Source organism: Lagenorhynchus albirostris, chromosome 21 (genome assembly GCF_949774975.1).
Source record: "Lagenorhynchus albirostris chromosome 21, mLagAlb1.1, whole genome shotgun sequence".
Classification (NCBI taxonomy): Eukaryota; Metazoa; Chordata; class Mammalia; order Artiodactyla; family Delphinidae; genus Lagenorhynchus; species Lagenorhynchus albirostris.
The window spans coordinates 5,082,347-5,104,813 of record NC_083115.1 but is presented as its reverse complement, the minus strand read 5'-3'; the positions used below and the strand labels follow the sequence as shown (position 1 = coordinate 5,104,813).

Below are 22,467 nucleotides of genomic sequence, written 5' to 3'. Positions count from 1 at the left end.
TGACCTGGTTCCCTGAACTGGACAAAGGTTGGACCTGTTTGGTCTCCTCCCCAGGGAGTCATAGGATCCTGGGTGGGAGGTGACTTTGGGGGCCACCCAGTTTGTGACAGATGAGAAACTGAGGCTCACATTGGAGTTGACTTTGGCAAGGACGCGGCAGAACGGGGTGACTCGCTTAGCGTTCTGGGGCATCAGGCACGAAGACAGCCCCCGAGGCTTTACTGCTGTGCCCGGGAATCCCTTGAGTCATCACCAGTCTGGGAAAAGGTTGCTCTGCTCCTGATTTGGGATCTCAGGTCTTCTTTTCTGGCGCTCTGAGTGTTGTTCAGTCTTCCCTTCCTGCTGCCCTGGAGCAGTCTGGTGGGTCCCACACCCCTTCCCGCCCCAAGGCCTGGCATGGCCTGTGGACCCAGCAAGGTCGTGGGTCACGGCCCTGTTGGGGCGGGAAGGGGTGTGGGCTGAGAGCTGGCTCTCGTTCAGAGACTTGGGCAGAGGAGAGTCTGAATGTTAGGGGAGGGGTTTTGCTTTAAGAGGTGAAGTGGAAAAAATCCGGGTACTCATCCTCTAGAGGCCCTTGGCATTTGTCCTCTGGATTTGATGGCTGAGAGAAAATGCTATAAATACAGACCACGTACTCAAGTCACTGCCACTAATCACCTTCTCTGGGAAAGACTTAACCCTAAATAGAAGCCCCATGTTTCACCCCACATCCCTGGTAAACCCTTCTGTGGGCTACTTTCATTTAACGTGCTGAGCGTGCAGAGTGAAACCTACACACAGACCCTCCCATCCTTGACGTACCTGGAATGCTCGCCTCTTACCATGTTTTGGTCTTGGGTTTGTTTGCCTTTGGGCTCTGCTACATCATTTTCCCTCCATTGCTCTGCACGGGTGCCCACAGCTGGGCCAACACATCTACTATGAAAGGAAGTAGCATTTAAGGTGCTGCCTTCCCACCGTTGGAGGGATTGGACTCAAGTCTTTGTTGCCAGTACACTTGGCTTCTGATGGGCCAGGGCTGAGCCCCAGGCTGGGGTCTCTGGGTCTACTCTTTTCCCTTTTCTCCCTTTGTGTACCTTCTCCTGCTCACCTGCCTTATAAGCTCAGGTGTTTCGAATGGATTTTTGTCCTGATTTACCTGCTCAGTGCCATGCTTCCTGCCTGGACCGTTGTTATCGGAAATTCACATGCTTGGGGAACCCTGCCCAGCTGTTGCCAGCTCCCTCCCCTGAGACTGGACCCTCCTTCACGCCCTGGGCCACAGGCTGAGGGCCTTGCTGTTGGCGACGGATCACCCAGGACCACACTGCCACCGTCTCGAGTCTCAGCTGTTGGCAGTGCTCGGGATTTCCCTTGCTGTGTCCTGCCCTCTGATTCGGCTGTTCCTTGGTTCCAGAACCTGCACTTCCCTCGGGCGCTGTGCCTCGGGCCGCCTTGCAGGGGTCTCTGGGGTCAGCCTCTGCGGCAGGTCGCCCCCTGCCCAGGGCAGCCTCCTGCACCTCTCTGCCCCCTGAGCTGTCAGGATGCTCTTTGTTCCAGAGCCTTCTTCGAGTTTGAGTTACAAATAGAACTTGTGGTCCCTGCTCGAGATTGTTTACATTTTCCCTGGAAGCAGAGGTTTTAGCTGGCTTGGCAGATGCCTGGAAAAGGAGAGTCTTGCTGTGACATAGCAACAGTTCAGAACATTTTACTTCTTCTTCTTCAGTGGTTAGCTTAGCACTTCGTTGTGTTAATGCCAAACAGCCGTTCCAACTAAGGGGTAGATCTTTTTTGTAAGCTGTAAAATGGTATCAGTGAGCATTTATTAATATGTGCCACGCGCTGTTCTAAAGACTTCATTGATTTTTTTTTTTTGAGTATATAAATGATTTTATTGCATAACAGTTAGTAGGCATTTTGGATACATTTACTCTAATTTGGGACTTCCCTGGTGGCACAGTGGTTAAGAATCCACCTGCCAATGCAGGGGACACGGGTTCGATCCCTGGTCCGGGAAGATCCCACATGCTGCGGAGCAGCTAAGCCCGTGCGCCACAACTACTGAGCCTGTGCTCTAGAGCCCGCGAGCCACAACTACTGAGCCCCCGTGCCACAACCACTGAAGCCCATGAGCCTAGAGCCCGTGCTCTGAAACAAGAGAAGCCACCGCAATGAGAAGTCCATGCACCGAAAGGAAGAGTGGTCCCCGTTCACCACAACCAGGGGAAGCCCACGTGCAGCAACGAGGACCCAACGCAGCCAAAATTAAATAAATAAATAAATTTATTTAAAAAAAGGCAATTAGTCTAACTTTAAGACTTTTTCACTTTTTCTAAATAAAACATTTAGAAAAATGTTTTTATTATCTCACTCTCTTATATTTTTATTTATTTATTTATTTTTATTGGAGTATAGTTGATTTACAATGTTGTGTTAGTTTCAGGTGTACAGCAAAGTGAATCAGTTATACATATGCATATATCCACTCTTGTTTTAGGTTCTTATCCCATATAGGCTTATTGGGTTTTCATTTCATTCCGACAGGTCTAGTTGGTAGGCATCATTATCCTCATTCTAAAGGTGAGGTGGGTGAAGCAGAGAGGGAAAGAAATTTGCCCATGGTTTTGTCATAAGAACGTGACTGAGCCGGTATTCTAACCCTGGCCGTCTGAATCCAGTTCGCCTGCTCTTATTGCTGAGAATGAGACAGTCATCCTAATGCTGCTTGGGAGGAAGGAGAGCTCTCAAAGGTGAGTCTGTGATTAAGAAAGAGAAGCTGGGGGACTCTCAGGGCTGGGAGGTCCTCTAGAGGGCAGGTGGTCGTCTGGCTTTTGATCCAAGTGTCCAGCATTTGATAAATGTGCGCTCATTGAATGAACGAATGAGGCTATCAGAAGGGACGCCTTTGTGAAATGCAAAGTGTCCAGCACTGTTCTCCTGGGACTGGGGATGGAGTCTTCACCCAATGCAAGCTCTGCAGAGTGGGGCGAAGCAGGGAGCCAGGAGTCAGGAGGAGATGGATGGGAGGTGACCCAGAAAAGCAAACTGGGGGGGAGGGGGGTTGGCCTTTCCCTGTGGAGAAGGACATTGGGGACTGTGTGTAGTTACTGAACATCTTAAGTTTATAGGGAAAAGGAGACACCTGATATAATAGTTTAGGTATTTAATAGTTATTAATAAGCAGGATTTTTTCTGAACTCAGGTCTTTGATCTTTGCCTGTTTAAACCACTTAGAAGTCGGTGTTTGGGAGCCTGTTTTTACTACCACCGCTACTAGTATTACTAACTGCGGGTTATACTTACTGAGCGGTTGCCATATACCAGCCATTGTGCCGAATGCTTGGCATGTGTTATCTCATTAGGTCCTCCCAGTAATCCTGGGGCGCGGGGACTCTCTCACTTTCTCTGCAAGGTGCAGAGATGGTCAGCGGCTTTGTTCAAGGCCATGCAGGTGGTAAATGCCGAGCGGGCCCTGGAGCCAGGTCTGTCTGGCTTCAGCGTCTGCACGCCTCATCTTTGTCTGCCTCTTTCCTCCAGCGGATATGTGTGGTCCGTCCTGTGCAGGGTCCTGGAGATGGTGTGGAGGGGAATTCACCAGGAAGCTTCAGGTTTAGTTGGGGAGGTGAAAACAGCACACATAAAACTACAGTGCTAGTGGTTGCTGAGGGGGCAGGGGGGCAGGGGAGGGACGGAGTGGGACTTTGGGACTAGCAGATGAAAGCTTTTATATGGAGAATGGATAAACAACAAGGTCCTACTGTGTAGCCCAGAGAACTGTATTCAGTATCCTGTGATAAACCACAATGGAAAAGAATATGTTAAAAAAAAGAATGTATATATATATATACATGTATAACTGAATCACTTTGCTGTACAACAGAAATTAACACAACAGTGTAAATCAACTATACTTCAATAAAAAAATAAAATAAATTTACTGGTAAGCAGCAACAACAAAAACAAAAAACCCTACAGTGCTAAAAAATCCCAGTCCCTCTTTATTTATTATTTTAAAATAAATTTTAAAATTTTATTTATTTATGTTTGGCTGCGTTGGGTCTTCGTTGCTGCACACGGGCTTTCTCTAGTTGCAGCGAGCGGGGGCTACTCTTTGTTGCAGAGCACGGGCTCTAGGCGCACGGGCTTCAGTAGTTGTGGTGCATGGGCTCAGTAGTTGTGGCTCACAAGCTCTAGAGCGCAGGCTCAGTAGTTGTGGCGCACGGGCTTAGTTGCTCCGCAGCATGTGGGATCTTCGCGGGCCAGGGAATCGAACCTGTGTCCCCTGCATTGGCAGGCGGATTCTTAACCACTGCGCCACCAAGGAAGTCACCCAGTCTGTCTTTATAACAAGGTGGCGTATCATTAAAGTGAACAGCCCAGATGCCAATAGTTTGGGTGAAGGAGAAGGGGTTGCAGTTTTCCCCTGCGGTCCAGGGAAGATGTAGGGCCTGGAGGTGGAGTCTCAGATGGAACGGTCCCAGGCCTGGGAGACAAGAGAGCAAGGATGAGGTCCTGGCTCTGCCACTGAGTTGTTTTGTACGTTAGGCACGTCATCGTAGGCACTTTGGGTGATCCTTAACGCGGCTTTTCGCCCTTCTGTTTCCCAAGGGGCTGAGACTAGAGCAAGACCTTTGAATTCAGCATCATTATTTAACACATATTTGCTAAATATGCCCCATGTGCCAGGCATCAGCCTAGATGCTGAGGCTGCAACAGTGCATTAGACAAAGTCTGGGCCTTCATGGAGCTTGCACTGTAAGTGAGGATATAGAGGATTAGATAAAATTGCTGCAGGGAGAACTGCAGGGCACCCCTTCAAGGAGGGGTGGCTTAGATCCAGGTCTGCAAGGATGAGCAAGGTTAGAGTCATTATTGCTACTAGCGATTCACGTTTGTAGCGCATTTTACAGGTTTGAAGTGTTCTCACTTACAGTATCTCACTTGACTGTTAGGCGCCTTGTCGTAAGCACAGCCCAAGGGGACAGGAGGGCACCTGTGAGGGAAGCAGCGTCACTATGGGACAGAGGCAGCACCCAGGAGGGAAGGCGAGCTTGCCTGCTTGGAGGGTGTTCAGGCTTCAGTTCCCCAGAAGGAGACCCTGAGACCAGGACTCACCGAGACAAGGATTTGTGGAAAGTTCTTTTTTAAGGAGAGAACTGGGAAGCAGGACAGGGAAGGGGAGGGAGCCCGACGAGGGTCTGAGCTCAGGCCGAAGTCGGCAAAGGCTTAGTTAGCCAGATGCCCCGGGGGACCTGCCGTGAGTCAGGCCCAAGAGTGGTCCCAAGGGAGCTGGCTTCGCACACCGCACTGTGGACGGTCATGGTCTTGGCTCTACGCAGGGGGACGGAATGGATCCACTAACCTGAGGACAGCCCTTGGAAGCAGAGCTGCAGCAAAACGGCAGATTTAGGAGGCCAGCGGCATGTCCACTGGGATGGTGGTGCGTGCGTGTGGGGGGTCAGCGTGCTGGACCAGGTACAGCCGTGAGTGCCTGATGGAATTTAGAATCCATATGATAAAGTATGAAATCAAGGTTTTTTTTAATCCAGGCAGTGGTGGCACCAAACAGATAGAGGATGAAACCCATTAGCTAAAAAGGATCCTATAAATGGAAAGTTTCAATACTATTGATTATGGCCCCTGATTTGGTTCATGCATTTAAAAATCAACCTGCTGACAATATCAAGCACACAGATAATTCCTGAATAGAGACAAACATTGGCTGGATTTCCTGCCCTAACATTACAATGATATTATGGCACCAGCACATGTATTTAATTTAACGTTGGTCCCTGTCATGACAGAAAAGGTGAAATTTCTTAATTGGCCTGCTCTGCTTTATTACCGACCGAGTAACCAACTATGTTTTAGTTGCACGGCGATGCTTACGTACAACTCTTGTGATGCCCACGTGGATAGGTAATTGCGAGACTAAATTATATTGTCCCGAACAAAGGATAAACAGAAGCATGAAAACAATATTGCACTAGATAGTTGTCCTTGTGGGATTTACTCTGTAGATTGTATTTTCTCTCTTTTGCCAGTAAATACTCAGATGCTTTTACTTTACAAAGGCCATAATGTGAATTATGAATCATCGTAATATCCAAAAAGATAGCATTTCTCCTCGTAACTCTGGGGCCCCGATAAAAGCCCTTTGCTTTTTGCTTTTTTTTTTTTTTTTTTTTAAAAGCTGAAAGCCGTTCTTTCCACTGAAAGGTGCAAAGAGCTTTAGCAGTATTACAAAAAGATGGATATTTGGCTACATTTTAGTAGAAAGAATACAGAAGAGTGGTAGAAAATGATATTAACATATAACATGGAATGGACAATAGTTTTGCCTTAAAGCCTGGGTGAAAATTGCTATTTTTTAAAAAAATTGCATTTTCTGTATCAAAAACCTCTTTGAGCAAAATTTGGCTGAAATCCAACAACGTTTAAAAGATTTTTGCATCATATGCTAAACCTGCCAAGAAAGTCAAAATGCCAAGAAGCAGGATGATAACTTTCTTTAAAAAATGGCCAAGGGCTTCCCTGGTGGCGCAGTGGTTGAGAGTCTGCCTGCCGACGCAGGGCACACGGGTTCGTGCCCCGGTCCGGGAAGATCCCACATGCCGCGGAGTGGCTGGGTCCGTGAGCCATGGCCGCTGAGCCTGCGCGTCCGGAGCCTGTGCTCCACAACGGGAGAGGCCACAACAGTGAGAGGCCCGCGCACCGCAAAAAAAAAAAAAAAAAAAAAAGGCCAATACATACACATGGTATAAAATTCTAAATGTGGGAAAGCTGACTTAGTGACATGTGTCTCCCTTCCACTCCTGGCCCCCAGTCACAGGTCCCCTAACTAGAGGCAGCCAGGGTTTCCAGGTTCTTGTGTGTCTGTCCAGAGATATATATTCTCAGCACATATAACCATCATGATAACTTTCAGGTCTTTATCAGTTTGGGGGGCAAAGTGTTGTTAATTCATGGATTTTATGTAATTGGTGTATTAACTATCCATGGAGACACATGATTTCAAGGGTTAAGTGGAATTTCTGGCCTGTTTTTGTCCATACTGGGTTAGCGTAGAATGCAGAATGCCTTTGGGGAAAAAAACTCCAAAAAGAAGATTTCGAGCAACAGATCTTTTTTTTTTTTTTTTCCATCAAAATGCAAATTCTGCTTAGGGTAAATTATTATTAAATTAATGGTTTTAGCATTAAAATGTTGTATGGACTTTTCGAGAGTTAATATAAAATACTGTAAGTGTAATTTTGTTTTATGCGCTTTCTATAGGAATCTTACTCTTTAGGGCGATTCTCGTTTTTATAACAAGATGTACTTTGTTTAAATTAAAAAGAAGTAAAAATTAAGAAGCACTTTGGGGCAATCATGTTAATAGCTAGCACTACTGGGTATTAAAGTTCAAGCGGAGGTTTTACTAATGCAGAACCATGGGGATGACTGTTCTAAGTTTTCTTAAAATTTGTCTTCGGTTATATTGTCGTTAAGTTTTGCTTTAGATTGTAACCTTCAGCATTTGTTTAGTGTATCTATTATATACATCTCTTTTTATATGGTTATATATGTATTTATATACAAAAGAATGCCATTTTATTATTTTAAAAAATGTCTCTAAGGCAAAGCAGGCAACTGTGTGTTTGCGAGAAGGGCTGCATATCAGATTTTGCTTCAGAATCCATCCTGTTTAGTTACGTCAGCCAAGCACAGGACAACTTGATGAACACGTTAATTGGGAAACACCCCTGTTTTTGAGCCTCTGTTGTCTCTACCTCTGACATTGTTGCTGTGAAGATTAAATAAAGTAATGAATGGGAGAGCGCTCTGATAAACTCTAAAGCACTACAGAGGTGCTATTTGTTCACGTTTTTTCTGGCAGTGACATCAGGATGGGCGGGGAAATGGGAGGGCCTGGAATCGGGGAAGACAGTGAGGAATTTGTCCTGGATTTTCCTGGGGTGTCTGCACGGTGGTGGTGCAGTGGGAACAGAGAGGAAGGGACAGATAGATCTAAAGGTCGATTGAAGGAAGACGGTGGCAGGCTTGGTGACTGACCGAAGGGCGAAGTTCAGTGGTCAAAGGCGTGGTAACCTGGTTGACTGTGGGAGAATGTGGAGCGGCTGATGGACGTGGGGAGGTTGGGGAGGGAATCATTTAGAGCTTGGAGGGGACGTGATGATTGAGTTTGAGGCAAATGTGTTGGAGGCTGAGTTGAGGAAAGGTGTGAGGAGTGGGCTTACTGAGTTTAAGGTCCTGACTGACTGCCAGGCACCCAGGAGACACATAGGAGAAGGCCAGAAGGCCCAGCATCTCTCCTTCCACCTGTTCGCTCTCTGAATCCTGGTCTTTTGGAGTTTGGCACCCAAGAGCCAGTTTGACTAGTTCTTGCCCTGCCCAGTTTGGGCAACTGTTTAGGGCGTCTTGGTGTAACCCTGCTGGTCCGGCTCTTGTATTTACCTTTCGGTGATAATCAACTCTTAGATAATGAGCAGGTCCTGGTAGATGTGAAGGACTGTCTCACAGGAGGTGGCCTGGTATAAAGGAAAGTGCGTGGTATTTGAGAATCAACAAGGGCTGGGTTCAAATCCTCGCCTGACTACCCAGTACCCATGTGACCCGGAGCACTTGCTTCTCCTGCTCCATCCCGACTTTCCTCATCTGTGAAATGGGTTGTTAGGGTGAACTGACAGTGTGCAGCAGGCTTGGTGCAAAACAGACTCTAAACATCTGTCAGTTTCCGCCTTCCTTTCTCGGGCTGTGCTTTGCCGAAGCAGCCGATTGACTCTGGGAGTTAGGACGTCTGTCTGTCTTCACCCGGCTGCTTGAGGAAGTCATTTCCTCAAGGTGAGGCTTAGAGGACTCGTGGTGAATGATGGGGCAGCCGTAGAACCCTCTGGCGCTGACATTCCATGAATTTAGGAATCTGTAGATAGGTCTTCTGGTCATTCCTGTGTTCTTGTTACTCTCACTAGAAGATGGGGACATTTTTCTCTTTCAAGAAACAATGTTGCTTCTAGCAAAAAGGCTTCCCCTGGGAGGTGTGTCACATCTCTGTGGGCACCTCAGCTCCTTCCTTGGTGATGGGAAAGAATCAACGCCCTGCTTCCCAGTTAAGGGAGTGGGAGCTCCCTTGAGGCCCTTGGTGGCAGGAGAACCCTTGAGCAGAAAGCAAGGGTTGGCCGCACCTTCCTAAAGCCATCCGCCATTAAATAGGAACGTGCCTTATGCCCTACGTTGTTCCAGAAAATTTAGAAGCCCCAGAAACGGACAGGCTGCTCCTGACTCACAGACACCCAGCGTGGGGCTGGGATCTCCTTTCCCCCTCTCTGCCCACTGCCCTGGCGTCTTCCGCTTCCCTCTTGGTGATGGTGCAACGACGGGGTGACTGGCCTTTCTCACCCGCTGCTGGGTCTCCAGTGCAGAGTCAGCAGGCCCAGCCAGAGTCTGCAACTGGGGGCCTGAGACCTGGCCGTGGGGTGGAATCACCTTCGAGCTTTAAAAACATACAGGTGCCTGGGCCCTACCCTTTATGTTAAAACCCTGGAATGAAGCATGGGCATTCTTTGTATGAAAACGTCCCCAGGTGATCCGTACAGGCAGCCTCCCCACCAACCTCTGTCTCCACTCCCCGGCTGCTGGCCCCTCCCTAACCCCTTCCTCAACTCCCTCCCCCAGGTCCTTGACTCCCTTCTACTGGGGACCCTTTCCTTTCGCTGCCCCCTGCACCCAGTTCCTGTCCCACAGGAACCCTGCCCCAGGACAGGGGAACTGCAGACTCAAGTGACACCCAAGTTCGAACTTGAACGGGTCTTCCCGAAGGCACAGTGTTTGCCAGTGGTAGAGAGAAGCTGTCCTGGTTGTCCAGTATCCTGTGAGGGTAGCAGGCTCTTAAGGACTGGTTTGGGAACTTAACCACCATGCAAATTGTGTTTTCATTTAAAAATCGAGTTGTCTCCTGGGTAGAGGAATAAGATGCTACTCGTGTCCTCAGAGTGCTTAAAATCTAGCAAGAAGAGACTTAAACTCACAGTAAAATACACTCCAATACAAAACTCAGGGCTGGGGGCTTCCCTGGCGGTCCAGTGGTTAGGACTCCGCACTTCTACGGCAGGGGGGCACGGTTTCGATCCCCGGTCGTGGAACTAAAATCCCGCAAGCCGCACGGTGTGGCCAGAAACAACAAACAATCCAGGGCTAGACTTTGTCATGTAGACCGGTGTTCTCAAACTTGGGCCTATTTAGGGGATGCTTGAAAAATGAATGTGCACTTTCTGACCATATTCCACTTGATTCTGATTCAGTGTTTTTCCGGGTGAGGCTTGAGCCTGGGCCTTTGAAAACAGGCTGCCCGGGAGAGGCTGATGTGCACCAAAGTTGGAGGATGGCGTGCACGGATTCAGGCGGGGGTGGGAGGGCGGGGCAGGCTGCCGCGGTAGATAGACAGCAAGGCTTTGTGAAGGCAGGGCCTCCCATCCTTTCCCCGGAGGACGTGGTGCTTGCCTGGGCTCTGACGCCCGGCCCTCGCCGGGCGCTGGGCCCTGGTGATCCTGCCCTGACATCTGGCTGCGAAGCCCTCTGCTCAGGCAGCTGGCACATGCTTCCTGGCCCGGGAAGTGTCTGCCCGGGGCCGCCATCCTGGCAGCGAGCTGTTGCCATTCATCTCCGAGGTCCAGCAATCGGAGCGGACACTGAGCCATCCGTCTGCATCAAGCCTCTGTGATCTTGGCGCTATTTTCTCCTGTCACTCACTTCCCCCTGGGTGGGGAGGAAGGTGGGGGGAAGCTGCATTTTCAGACATGCGTCAGATTTTCCTGGCTCCTCGTGGAGGCGGGAGGTGCCTGTGAGCCTAGGAGCAGGCAGGCCGAGGGTGGGCCGTGGTGAGGGGCCTGGGGACACCCCCGTCCCAGGGTAGCTGGGCCGGGAGACTGATGTGGCCTTGTCTCTGAAGCGGGAGAGTTCAGGGGGGCAGGGGCTGAGGGTGGAGCTGCCCTCCCTCTGGAGGGTAGGGGGGAGAAGTCGTTGGAAGGGGATCAGCTCATATCTGGCAGGACGCACAGGTTAGTGTCTGAGTGGCTCCCCAAATCCCACTTCATCGCTTGTAATTCAGGCTAAGGCTCTGGAGGCCTTCAGGCTGCGGTTTGGGGTGAGGAAAGCAAGTTGAGCAAGAGTGGCTCTGAGACTTGGCATCTGCGTCTTGTAATTAGCGCTCTGGGCCGGGGATGGGAGCTGCCCTTTGCTGGGCTTGCGCTGTTTATTCTTATGTAACTCTCACAACAAGCCTAGGGAACGGGGCGGATGAGCCCCATTTTATAGGTAGAGAAACTTGCCTGAGGTCCTAGGGCGATAATGTCTCAGGTGGAATTCCAGACGCTCAAGGGTTTGAAATGACAGTGTGCTGCGTCTAGGGTATCAGCGTGGAAGTCAGGAGACCCGAGCCAGTTATGTGACCTTGAGCAAATCCCCTCACTCATGAGTCACTTTCCTCAAGTGCAGAACAGGGGCTGGGGGAGGGCCAGGCGCCCAGTATCCAGCAGAGGCCTAGGGTGGTTCACGGCCTCCTCCGGGGCAGTGTCAGCTGCTCACTGGCCTTTTGGGGTGCTGTGGCTCCTTTATGGACTCTGATTTAGGGATACAAGGCCTATCTGTCATTACCCAATAGAGATTTTTCTTTTCTTTTTTTTTTTTTTGCGGTACGCGGGCCTCTCACTGCTGTGGCCTCTCCCGTCACGGAGCACAGGCTCCGGACGCGCAGGCTCAGTGGCCATGGCTCACGGGCCCAGCCGCTCTGTGGCATGTGGGATCTTCCCGGACCGGGACACGAACCCGTGTCCCCTGCATCGGCAGGCGGACTCTCAACCCCTGCGCCACCAGGGAAGCCCCCAATAGAGATTTTTCTAAAAAAAACCCCAAAAAACAAATGCAGTCACTATGTAGTTAAAACAAATGTGTAAATCTAATCGTCCATATTCAGAATGCTAAATCAGCTACTCAAAAGCAGCTTTTAGACTTATGGCCTCATTTGCAAAAGGGGGGGATGACCTTTCTAGATTTCTCTCTAAATTTCTTGAGCTCTGAGAATCCTTTTGTTGTGGTTTTATCCCCATCCATTTTCTTGTGAATAGGAAGCTTCACACATTGCCTTTGCTTCAAGTGACGCCTGTTAATTTAGGTAATTGGGCCTAGAAGGACACTTCCCTGCCACCTAAGGTATTTCTTAAGGGCAGTCTCCTGGAATGACGGGTCATTTCACCATTGACCCTTTAGGAAGTTTACTAAATCCCCATCGTCCTAGGTTTGCCTCTGTTTATTGCTTTGAGAAGACCCCAGGTCTTCAAAATGAGGGCTTCCAGGTTATTCTTTGAGGCCTACGGCAGCAGTTTAAGAGGCCACCAGGAGCTATGGACACCTCAGGTCCCTGTGGGATTGGATTTGCCAAGTTATAAATGAGAAACCCCACAGCTGTGATTTCTCATCTTGGCCATGTTTTTAGCACGCTGCCGCCCGTGTGTCTTCATCACTTCATTTCTGACAGTGGAGAAGTTAGAAAGCCGAAGAGATCGTGCCAGGGTGGGATATTGCCAGGCAAGGTGCCTGTGAGCTTCTTGATGTTTTAATAGTGCACTGACTTAGGGTTTCATAGTGTATGGACATCATTCCGTTTGGTACTCATAAGTGTCCTTTGAAATAGACTGAACAGCTATGTTTTTTTCTTTTCTTTTTTTTCCTATGTTGTGTGAACCTGTACCCTATTTGTTAAGAAAAGAATTTGAATTTGAAGAATTTTGTATATATGTATATAAATATATGAAATAGCTAACACTTGTTCAGGGTCATCTATATACCAGGGACACTTCCAGGTGGTGTAAATCTATTAACTCATCCTTAGAACTGTCTGGTGAGGTAGGTACTATCATTATCCCTCTTTTTACAAAGGGAAAACCGAGGCTTAGCAGTGAAGGAACTTAGTCACAGTCAAATGGTGGAGCCCCCAATTTTAACCACTGTACTAGAATACCTCTCTGTAATAAATGAGGCCAAGGGAAATGTTAAGTCCACATACCCACAGCAAGAATTATCACTATTTTACAGACGAGGAAAGTGAGCTGAAGAATAGGTAAGTGACTAGAGAATGAACTTATGGTTACTAGGGGGGAAGGGTAGGGGAAAGGGATAGTTAGGGAGTCTGGGACTGACAGGAACACACTGCTATATTTGAAAAGGATAACCAACAGGGACCTACTGTGTAGCACAGGGAACTCTGCTCGATACTCTGTAACAACCTAATTGGGAAAAGAATTTGAAAAAGAAGAGATACACGTATATGTGTAACTGAATCACTTTGCTGTACACCTGAAACGAACACAACATTATTAATCAACTGTAGTCCAATATAAAATAAAAAATCAAAAAAGCAATAGGTAGGTGACTTGCTCAAGGTTGCAAAGCCAGAAAATGGCGTCAACGGAACCAGAATCTTGGTCTTCTGACTCTTAGTCGTGCTTCACTGCCTCAGATAGCATCCTTCTTAAAACGCAAAACATGTGTCTTTCAGAACCTGGCAGTTGGGGCAGGGGCCGTCGGATCTTTGCAGCTGACCTACATCTCGAAGGTAACGTTGGCCTGGAGCTCTGGGGATTCATGGTCCGTGAGTAGGTTGAGGATGTAAACCAGAGGAAGCGTCACACGTCGGGCATTGGCATCTGGGGATGTTGCTTGGCCATAAAGTGCTCCCCTTCCGCGGTGGCCCGTGGAAGCTTGTGGCTGACTGGGGCGGGGTGGCGTGTGGTCAGCAGGTTCTTGGAGGGTGGCCTGCGGCCTCTCACTCCTGGCACCCAGCAGTCAGTGATGCTGCCAGCTCCCGCAAAGGAGGGATGGGGGGTGGAGGGAAGAGTGGGACGTGACTTTGTTTTTGCAATCGGGGCAAAAAGGAACACAACAACAAAAAACCTGGTGACTGAAAAGGATTCTCCCGAATGGCGTGGTTCCACTGGCGTGGCTCACGAGGAGTGAGGGCTGCACTGGAATTATATGCATTTCATTGAAGGGCCAAAAGTTAAATTATAATTAAATCACTGTGTTTTCAGAATGATATTTAATGTTGAACAACAACAGACACGTGGTCAAACCAAAAGCGTGGGTTGAAGTATATTTTTCATCTTCCAGTGCATTGGCAATTGCAAAAAAAAATTAATAAAGGAAAAAAGGAATTTAATATAAGGATATAGAGGTGAATTCAGGGTCTAACATTTTTATTTATTTAAATAGTTATTGACCTGTGATGACTTCCTAGTCTTACCATTTTGTGTCTTTTTATTGTTATTCTTCTTCTTTTCACACACTTGGTTCTTGGTAGGTTTGCACAGCAGAGGCACTTCATGTTGGCCCAGTACCCAAGTAGCCTTAATCCCTTGGGCCTGTGTCATAAAATGCATGGATCATTAACAACTAAATGTCCCTGACACCTTTCAGCTACAGGGCTGGGCTTAGTAACCGACCAACTTGGGGGGAGTGTTGAGGGGGTCTCTAGAACATGGTCACTGGATCACTGTGGCGGGGAGGCTACGAGCGCCCCGAGGACATTCCCAGATGAGCCAGGAAGCCATTCAGCGGCCAGATAAGGGCTGGAGGGTCCGGTGGGCAGGCCGACAGTCCGTCCCCTGGTCCTGTTTGCACAGACAGGGCGAGAGCAGCCCCTCTTCCGTGCCGAGACCTGGGTGGGGCCTGGGGCTGCTTGCTGATGCCCAGACGGAGCTGCTGAATTCAGCTTTGTTCAGGGGCCCCTCCCTGGAGCAGGCACCAGCGCTGAACTGTGGTGCAGCAGTGATAAAAAAAAAAAAAAAAAAAAAAAAGGCCGGGAGATTTAGAGCCTCGTTAGAAAGAGGAGCTCTGTCCAGTGAGGAGAGCCAGGTGGCGCCCAGCCAGGACCGAGGTTCCGGAAGGCCCGCTCTCCCCACACACCCCTCACGTCAAGTCTCTTGGGGACCTCGGCTTCCTTGTCCACGTTCTCCCATCCTCAGGGGGGATGAGGCCCTGATCTGAGTGGCCCCTGGCTCCTTTCTGTAACAGGCTTCGGGAGTCCTTGGGCAGCCCTCCATCTCAGCTGGGCCGGAGGTGGGAGCAGCTGCAGGGGCTGCAGGCCAGAGTCTGGCAGACACAGCCGGGTGCCAAGGCAGAAGCTGCAGGCAGTGTCTGAGCGCCTTAGAGGGAGCAGGGAAGGACCTGCGGAGGGGGAAGGGCCTGTGGAAGCAGGCAATTTGCATGCCTTGTGGTTAGAATGTGGCCGCCTCCCGGCCCAGAGGTCGGAGGCCTGGGCCCTCCCGTCTTCTGTCCTGTCTTGCTGAGAGCTCATTAGGTCATTTCGTTAGGAGGGTCAAAGAAAGAGGATTCAGAGAGCGGGGAGCAGAGAACCTCAATGTTAATGAAACTCCAAACCCTCTCCTGTTTGAGAGGGTTTTGTCGTTGTTGTTTTTCCTGATGGGAGAAGAGTGAATACAGTCTCCTGCAGAATCGTGATGTATAAACGTAGCTCAGATGAGGGTTTCTAGATTTCTCAGCTTGGGAGGCTGCCGTCATTTAGCAGGGATGTTCCTGCCTTTCACCCTTCATGGACAGGAGAGGCAGGACTGGATGGGTTTTGCAAAACCCACAGCTGCCACTGGGTCAGGTTTCACAGAGAGGAGAGCCTTTAACTGCTGCCTGACCCAATGTCAGAAAGCAGGGGTTTTCCCAGAAAAACATTTAGCCGGGCGCTGGTATCACATTCAGCGTTCCGGGTTACTTCTTGTTAACCCCTAGGTGTTCCCTCCCCGAGGAAAGCGTTTACCTGGCAGTGGCAGCCTGGCCGGAGCGTCTGTGTGGCCTCTTCGTTCAGGCGTGCTCCTTCTTGCAGGCTGGTGTTGGGAAGATGGGGTCCTTCAGAGAGGCCAGCAGAGATAAAGGTTCTTGACTTGACAGAGGCAGGACCAATTCTTGGGCAAACCAGACAAAAATGGATGCTGGCCTCTGGCGCTACCCACCTCCCCGCTTTGCCTGGGGGCCCTTCTCTTCCACACAGCCAGGCCCACCGTCCCACCTCCAGCTCGCGTTCCGTTGTGTCAGGGCCTGGCCCTTCCTTAACTGTAATGAAGACCCTCCTGGAACAGTGTTCCTGGCTTTTGCAGGGGCGGGGTGTCAGGGATCCTTTCTAAAGTCTGGTGAAAAGCGTGGTCTCGTTTCCCAGGTAAATCACGCACGTGTGCACACACCCTGATTTCGCCTGTGGCTTCAGGGCCCCTTGACTCCCTGAAGCTGGTCCAGGGACCCCAGCTTAGAGCCCCTCCGGCTGCTCTGGGTAGGTGGCTGCCCCTTCCCCTGCTCTGGATGCCACCTCGTGGGGCAGGGTCTCCGTGGACACGGAGGCCGCGAGCTGCACCGGAGCTCCGAGACCGTGGCCTGCTGCTGCTGCTTCTGCCAGAGGGGCCCCAGCTCCACTTCCGGCCGAGGGCAGACAGGGTGGGGCGGGCTAGCAGTGCCCCGGCGTCCCACGACTTTGCTGCTCCTGTGGTCTGTGCGCGATCTGATAAGAGCAAGTTCCTGAGAGTCTGTCGAGCTGTGGGGCGGCCTCGCTTGCGTCACCCTGCGGGTGACCCATGCCCGTCCCTCCCTCACGTCCCCACCGCCTCTCGCTGCCTTCTCACCGAGGATCCATCGGTCAACACCGTCGTGCAGCTACTTAACTGCAGCCAGCGTCAGCCTGTCAGCCACGCTGCTTCTTCAAGAGCCTCTGTTCCTTCACTTCTTGTGAAGAAGGCTGCACGGCCTGTCCTGGTTACCAACAGACGGTAGGGTTGGGAGGAGTGGGGTTATGCCTCCCAGGTGGCAGGGATTCTGCTGGGGGGAGGCCAGAGCTATACCTGGAGCAACGTATATTCATGGTAAGTGAGACCTCCCCCCCCCACCCCCGCAACCCTGGCCCTTCTCTTGGAGGGCACAGCAACCAGTAGCTATGACTTTGTTTTCTCCTTTTGTCATTCCGGGACTCTAAGAAGGGGACAAGTCATTCCGCTCTGGCTTTGCCAATCGGGAAGCTGATCAGAGATGTTGAGGGTCTTACCCTGGCTCAGCAGCCCATCGGGGCTGACCTGGAACTGACGTCCTGTTAATTCAGCAAGAGCTGCTTTGCCAAATAATCCTTCTGTGGTCACCATGAGGCAAATTATAGACGTGCATGCATTATTAGACGTGTAATCGGCATACCCCCAACTGAACGCTGGATAAACATACAAAAACAAATGAAACATACAACTGAACGCTGGATAAACATACAAAAACAAATGAAAAACCAGGCCATCTCTTTGAAAGCTTGGGTTCCGGTAATAAGCACATTCTCCCCGGATAGGCTGGTAATAAGTTGTGGTCAGAGTGGGCCTGTTTGTCACCCAGCCAGGGCGAAAGGGCCCACAGCAGTGCTGTCTCTTGTTGATGATAAATTGTCAGTGTCGGGGAGAAAGAACGAGTCCCCTAATAAGCCAGAGAAAAGTCTCGAAGCACCCAGCTTTTCACTGCCATTTGAAAGCCAAAGGTAGAAGGGCAGCCGTGAGATAGGTGGATACTGAGGACCGGGATGGCCGAGGCAGTTCTGTGACGGTCATACAGGAACCAAGGTTATACAGGAGGTTAACAAGGTTAACAAGGTTATACAGGAACCAAGGGCAGGACGCACAGGAGCTGTGGGCTCAAGGACCTGCAGGAACACGGATGCTGAAGGAGGAAGCACATGAGTCACTGACAGATCAGAGCATCAGAGGCAAACAGGATAAAGGCACACAGCGTGGCTCAGGTTGAATTCTGGGGTCTGAAACGCAGGAGAACAAGATGGCACGGGGGCCAGGACTCAACGTCCTGAGGCTCCAGCGCACGCCTCCTGGGAGCGCTGAAGATGTAACGGAACTTGCATTGCGTGTGTCTGTGCTCAGGATATGGGGGCTTACCTTTGCATACATCTTCATGTTTTTCGGGACTATTTAAACACTTTCTTAGGCCCTCTGTCCTCCACCTCACGTCATGGTAAACGTATCAAAATACACTCACATCCCTCGTTGACCCTAATTGTCCGGCTGTAAGATATTTGAAAGGATTTAAATCATTTTACTTTTGGAATGATTTGGCTGTAACTCATTTAATTTATGATTGGCTCTAATTTCTCGGCTGTCGTCTTGCACATCCAAGGATTCTTAGGAACCAAGAAAATCGAAGCTACTAATTATTTTCGAATGTAGTGTGATTTTTGTGAATGTTTAATTGAAACGTGAATGAAGTTGACTTAATGTGTGACATCTTGTAGGCATTTATTTAAATACTTGTCAGTGAGGTTGATATAATGTTATACAGACATTTAATTCAATATTTATTAATGTTGCATTGTTTTAGGCCCCGGAGAAGCTCACAAGGCCCTCAGCATTTTGCCCATTGTGCCAAGCACGGCACGGCATGTGGAGTGGGTGTAACTAGCCCCTCCTTGGTTGAGCAGCTCCTGTATGACAGGATGGCTCAAGTGCTTCACCTGCACGGTCACATTTACTCCTCACCATAGCCCTATGAGAATGTGATTTACTAACCCTATTTGATAGAACAGGAAGTGGGGGTCTGACAACGGGACCTCCTGGGCTTGGGGGCCAGGTGCTCTGACACCAAGCCCGGGCTGTACCACCTGTCCTTCCTTTGATCTTTTATAGGCTGCCACCTTGGTGCCCGTCTTGAGTATCCCGGGCAGTATTAAGGTTAATTCCCAGGTACCGTGGTGGATGCCTGCTCCATGAGGTTCAGCCTCCATCAAGGGCAGTCACCTAACTCCATGGGATGGAATATGCTTTCCTTAATTTGTTCAGTGTATTTGAACCTGAATGAGGTGGGCCCACAACATGCACATACTCAGGAATATACATGTAAGAGGCAGGCTTGAAAAAGCAAGATAACACAGCAGGAGATAGAAAAACCCTTCTGCTTCAATACGGGTATGCTCTCTCTGATTCCATCGGCCCCTCTCTGGGCAAGTGCTTATTTTCATGGTGAAACAGTCAGGGTAGAGATAAGGGAGACTGATCAGTTGTCCCAGTGCAGTGAGTGACGGGCTGCCTCACCTTTCTGCGAACTCTGATTGGAATCTATGTATTTGTGACAGTTCCACCTTTAATTCGAAGAGCTGTTTAGGGAGCAGGTTGGTGGTTGGGAGAGGAGTGGAATCTTGCTCGTGTGAATGGGGCCAGTGCATGTTTGTGGTCCAAAGAGAATTTTTTCAGGACTCAGTGGATTTTAAGAGTTTTTGCAAGGATGAAGATTCGACACAGATAACAGGATAGTGATTATCTCCGAGGGGTGAAGACGGGATTCCATTAGGGAGGGGCACACAAAGGGCTTCTAAGAAATAGGACCGATAGTGGCTTATTTCTTGATCTGAATGATGAGTGCAGGGTTTCCACTTAATTATTAGTTCTTAAAATGTTCAAATATGTTTTATATACTCTTCTTTTTGTATAAAGTTTTCCCAATTTAAAAAATTTGAGGAAAAACCCCCCACAACTTTACAACACTGTTGGAAACATATTCATCTTTCTTTTATTTTTCATTTGATTTAGGTGAGCATAGCCACCCCAAAGCAGAAACCCAAGACTCCATTTTGCTTTGGTAAGTACTGAGCCCAGGATGGGTTTTCTGAACACTCCTACAGCAGCTTCGTCTTTTGAGTGGAGACAGTCCTGTGACCACATGTGACTTACACCCTGTGTGTGTGAGTGACTGCTGTCCCAGCCATGTCCGTGGGTCTCAAGTGATACTCCTTTCCTTGGTCTCCCTGCAAAGATTGTTAACAACATGAGACAGAGGCACGGGGGCCAGTGATGTCTCAGTTTTCCCGGCTCCGCAGGGCGGGGTGCCGGGTATCTACCTGAAGTTTTCGGGAACCTTCATCTCAGAGCAGAGTAACGGTGTGCTTAGGAAACGTGGAGACTTGAAGGAGTTGGGGGATCATAGAAAAGGAGGAACGTTCTGTTGAGTGTCCTGTTGCCAAATGAGTGACCGGTGAGAGTGACACAGGAAGCAGAGCTGCTCAGTGGAGGCAGGTCATTGAATCATCAGTATTTAATGGCCTTCCACTGCCTTCTCAGTGCTGTGCTGAGTGCTACGAGCAGATGCTAACAGATAGCTTCTGTTGTCTCTCTGGTTCTGAGTGTGAGCTCCACCAAGGCAGGGATGCTCCTCTGCTTTGTCTCTGCTGTATCCCCGACACTTAGAGTGTGGTTCCTGGCACACAGCGGGTACTCACTAAACATTTGCTGAATGCATAAATGAATGAACTAAGGGACTCTCTGTCTACCCCACAATGCTCACCTCCTCCAGTTCCGGCTTATTTGTGCCTGGAAAGTAAAATGGTCCTTTGATCTGTCCCCTTTCCCAACTTCAGGTTGCTTCAAACTTCTTTTGTGCTCTTTCACCCACTCCCTTTAAATATCATGACCAATCTCCAGCATGACTCTCAGATCTTGTGGTCAGCGGATCTTAAAAAAAAAAACAACAACAATGAACCCAGAAGTAAACTGTTGACTTTATGGAGTGCTCAGAGGAAAGACCAGGTTGAAAATGAGGTCCAGGTCACAGACTTGGTCGCAGGCAAGCTTCGTTACATTTCTCAACCACAGACAAGACCCCTAACCTGGGTCAGTTGTGCCAGTGGAAACTAGGGACACTGGGGCCAAAATTATATACGTATCATCACGACGGTCGACCTCTCGGTGCCTCTGAAAAGCTGTCCAGGCGTGTGTCTTAGGGATGGTGGATGAGCTGCCTCCCAGCAGCACACTAAGGCTATTGTTGTTGTCTTGTGGCCAATGGAATAATCCACACCTTTTAAAAATGAGAGCCCACTGCTTCCCGGATGTTCACGCGGGTGACTTTGCACCGTGGGAAGCATCTTCGTCTGCGCGGCGGGGATCCTCCGCCCTGCTAGTTGAAGCGCCTTGGTTTTGTGGAGTCTCTGTGTGGTGTGTGTTCTGACCCGGGTTCCTCTCTCTTCGTCCCCGTGCCTTTTGCAGTCATCAACGCCCTCTCGCAGAGGTATTTTCTTCAAGCCAATGACCAGAAGGATCTGAAGGACTGGGTCGAAGCCCTGAACCAAGCCAGCAAAATCACTGTATGTACGATCTTTCTCCTTTCTGGAGGGGGTCAGGGCCTCTTCCCCGCACGGGAACGACCCAGATGGCGGCAGGGACTTTCCCAGGACCCTGTTCCAGACTAGTTCCCCTACCTCTTCTCACACCTTGGCTGACTAACCACAAGTTGAACTGAGAGTCTGCGTTTGAATCAAGCTCAAGGGGAAGTTTATGGAGTGTCCCCTTTGTGCTTCCTGGGAGGGGAGGGCTCCTGGTCAGTCGTGGTTTGGGTCATTCTGGGATGCTGATTCAGAACGTGGCGGGATTGGAAAATGGATTGCTGACTCCGAGAAACAGAGTAAAGGAAACTCACATGAGGAGGGAAGTCGGAACTTGTTCCTGGCGTGGGGGAGACTCTTCTGACTTTAGGAAGCCACCTGGGGACCAGTCCGGGCCATCCACCGACCTGTCCTGGGAAAGCCGTCCGTTTATAAGCACCAGTTTACTGGCTGTTCTGTGAGGACTCTTGTTTTCCTTGACTTGGCTCACGAAGAACTCCTTTCTTAGAAATAACAGAAAAAGAAAGGGAGACGGGTAGGGAGGAAGAGAGGGGGAAACTATGTTTGGAAAAAACTGGGCCTTTAACCGATAATATAGGCAGGCTTCGGGCGTGCAATCCACGCTTTGCTGAAAAGCTTGATTTTCTGTATCGTACAGTCAGAAATGCTTACATTCTAGTGACTTCCGGTAACAACCCTTCTGTGCTGGGGCAGATCATCTTCCCCCGTATCTCAGGGTTCCCGTGAATAAAGTAATGGAAGAAACCTGTGCGCTCTACCCAGCCCTTGTGATACCGCACCCAAGCAGAGTACGAAGCGGATTTGCTTGTTGGCCCGTTATGCTGATAAACGTCGGTAAACCTGTGAAAAGAGAGAGACATGCCGGGGTGGCATGGGGGAGGGAGCCGCTCACTCCCTTCTGCTACCCACATGTTTGTGTGTGCGGCTCTAGAATGCTGACTTTAGTAAAGGTTTTCTTCATTCAAGTTGAGGTCTTCACCCTTCTGTGTCTTCCACAATCTGGGGAGTTTCTTTCAATGTCTAATACCTTCTTCTCGTTAAGTGTTTCCTCCCTTGGTCCTGCCTGGTGAACTGGGCTACACAGCCTGCAAGGCAGCGGTGGCCTCTTTGCCTTGCTGTTGTGCCTTGAGTGTAGAGTTGCTCTAAGCAGCCAGCTCCCCGTCCTCTTTCCTGGCCCCGCTGGACAGAAGTGATTGGCGACAGGAGTGGGAGGGAGCGAGATGGTACCGAGATGCCGGGAGTCCAGAGGCCTGCGGGGGTGGCGCAGCCTCTGCAGAGGCTCCGTA

The 22,467-nt window shown here is 49.7% G+C and overlaps 1 protein-coding gene across 8 annotated transcripts in view; it reads left to right on the top strand.

The window, feature by feature from the left end:
- PLEKHA2 (pleckstrin homology domain containing A2) overlaps nt 1-22,467 on the top strand; it is a 57,201-nt gene that overhangs the window by 12,175 nt on the left and 22,559 nt on the right. For all 8 annotated transcript variants that reach the window (XM_060136469.1, XM_060136472.1, XM_060136470.1 and 5 more), the window contains 3 exons: nt 13,532-13,588; nt 19,593-19,641; nt 21,045-21,142. In XM_060136469.1, the coding sequence (XP_059992452.1) occupies nt 13,532-13,588; nt 19,593-19,641; nt 21,045-21,142 (204 nt within the window). The remainder of the gene's footprint in view (nt 1-13,531; nt 13,589-19,592; nt 19,642-21,044; nt 21,143-22,467) is intronic.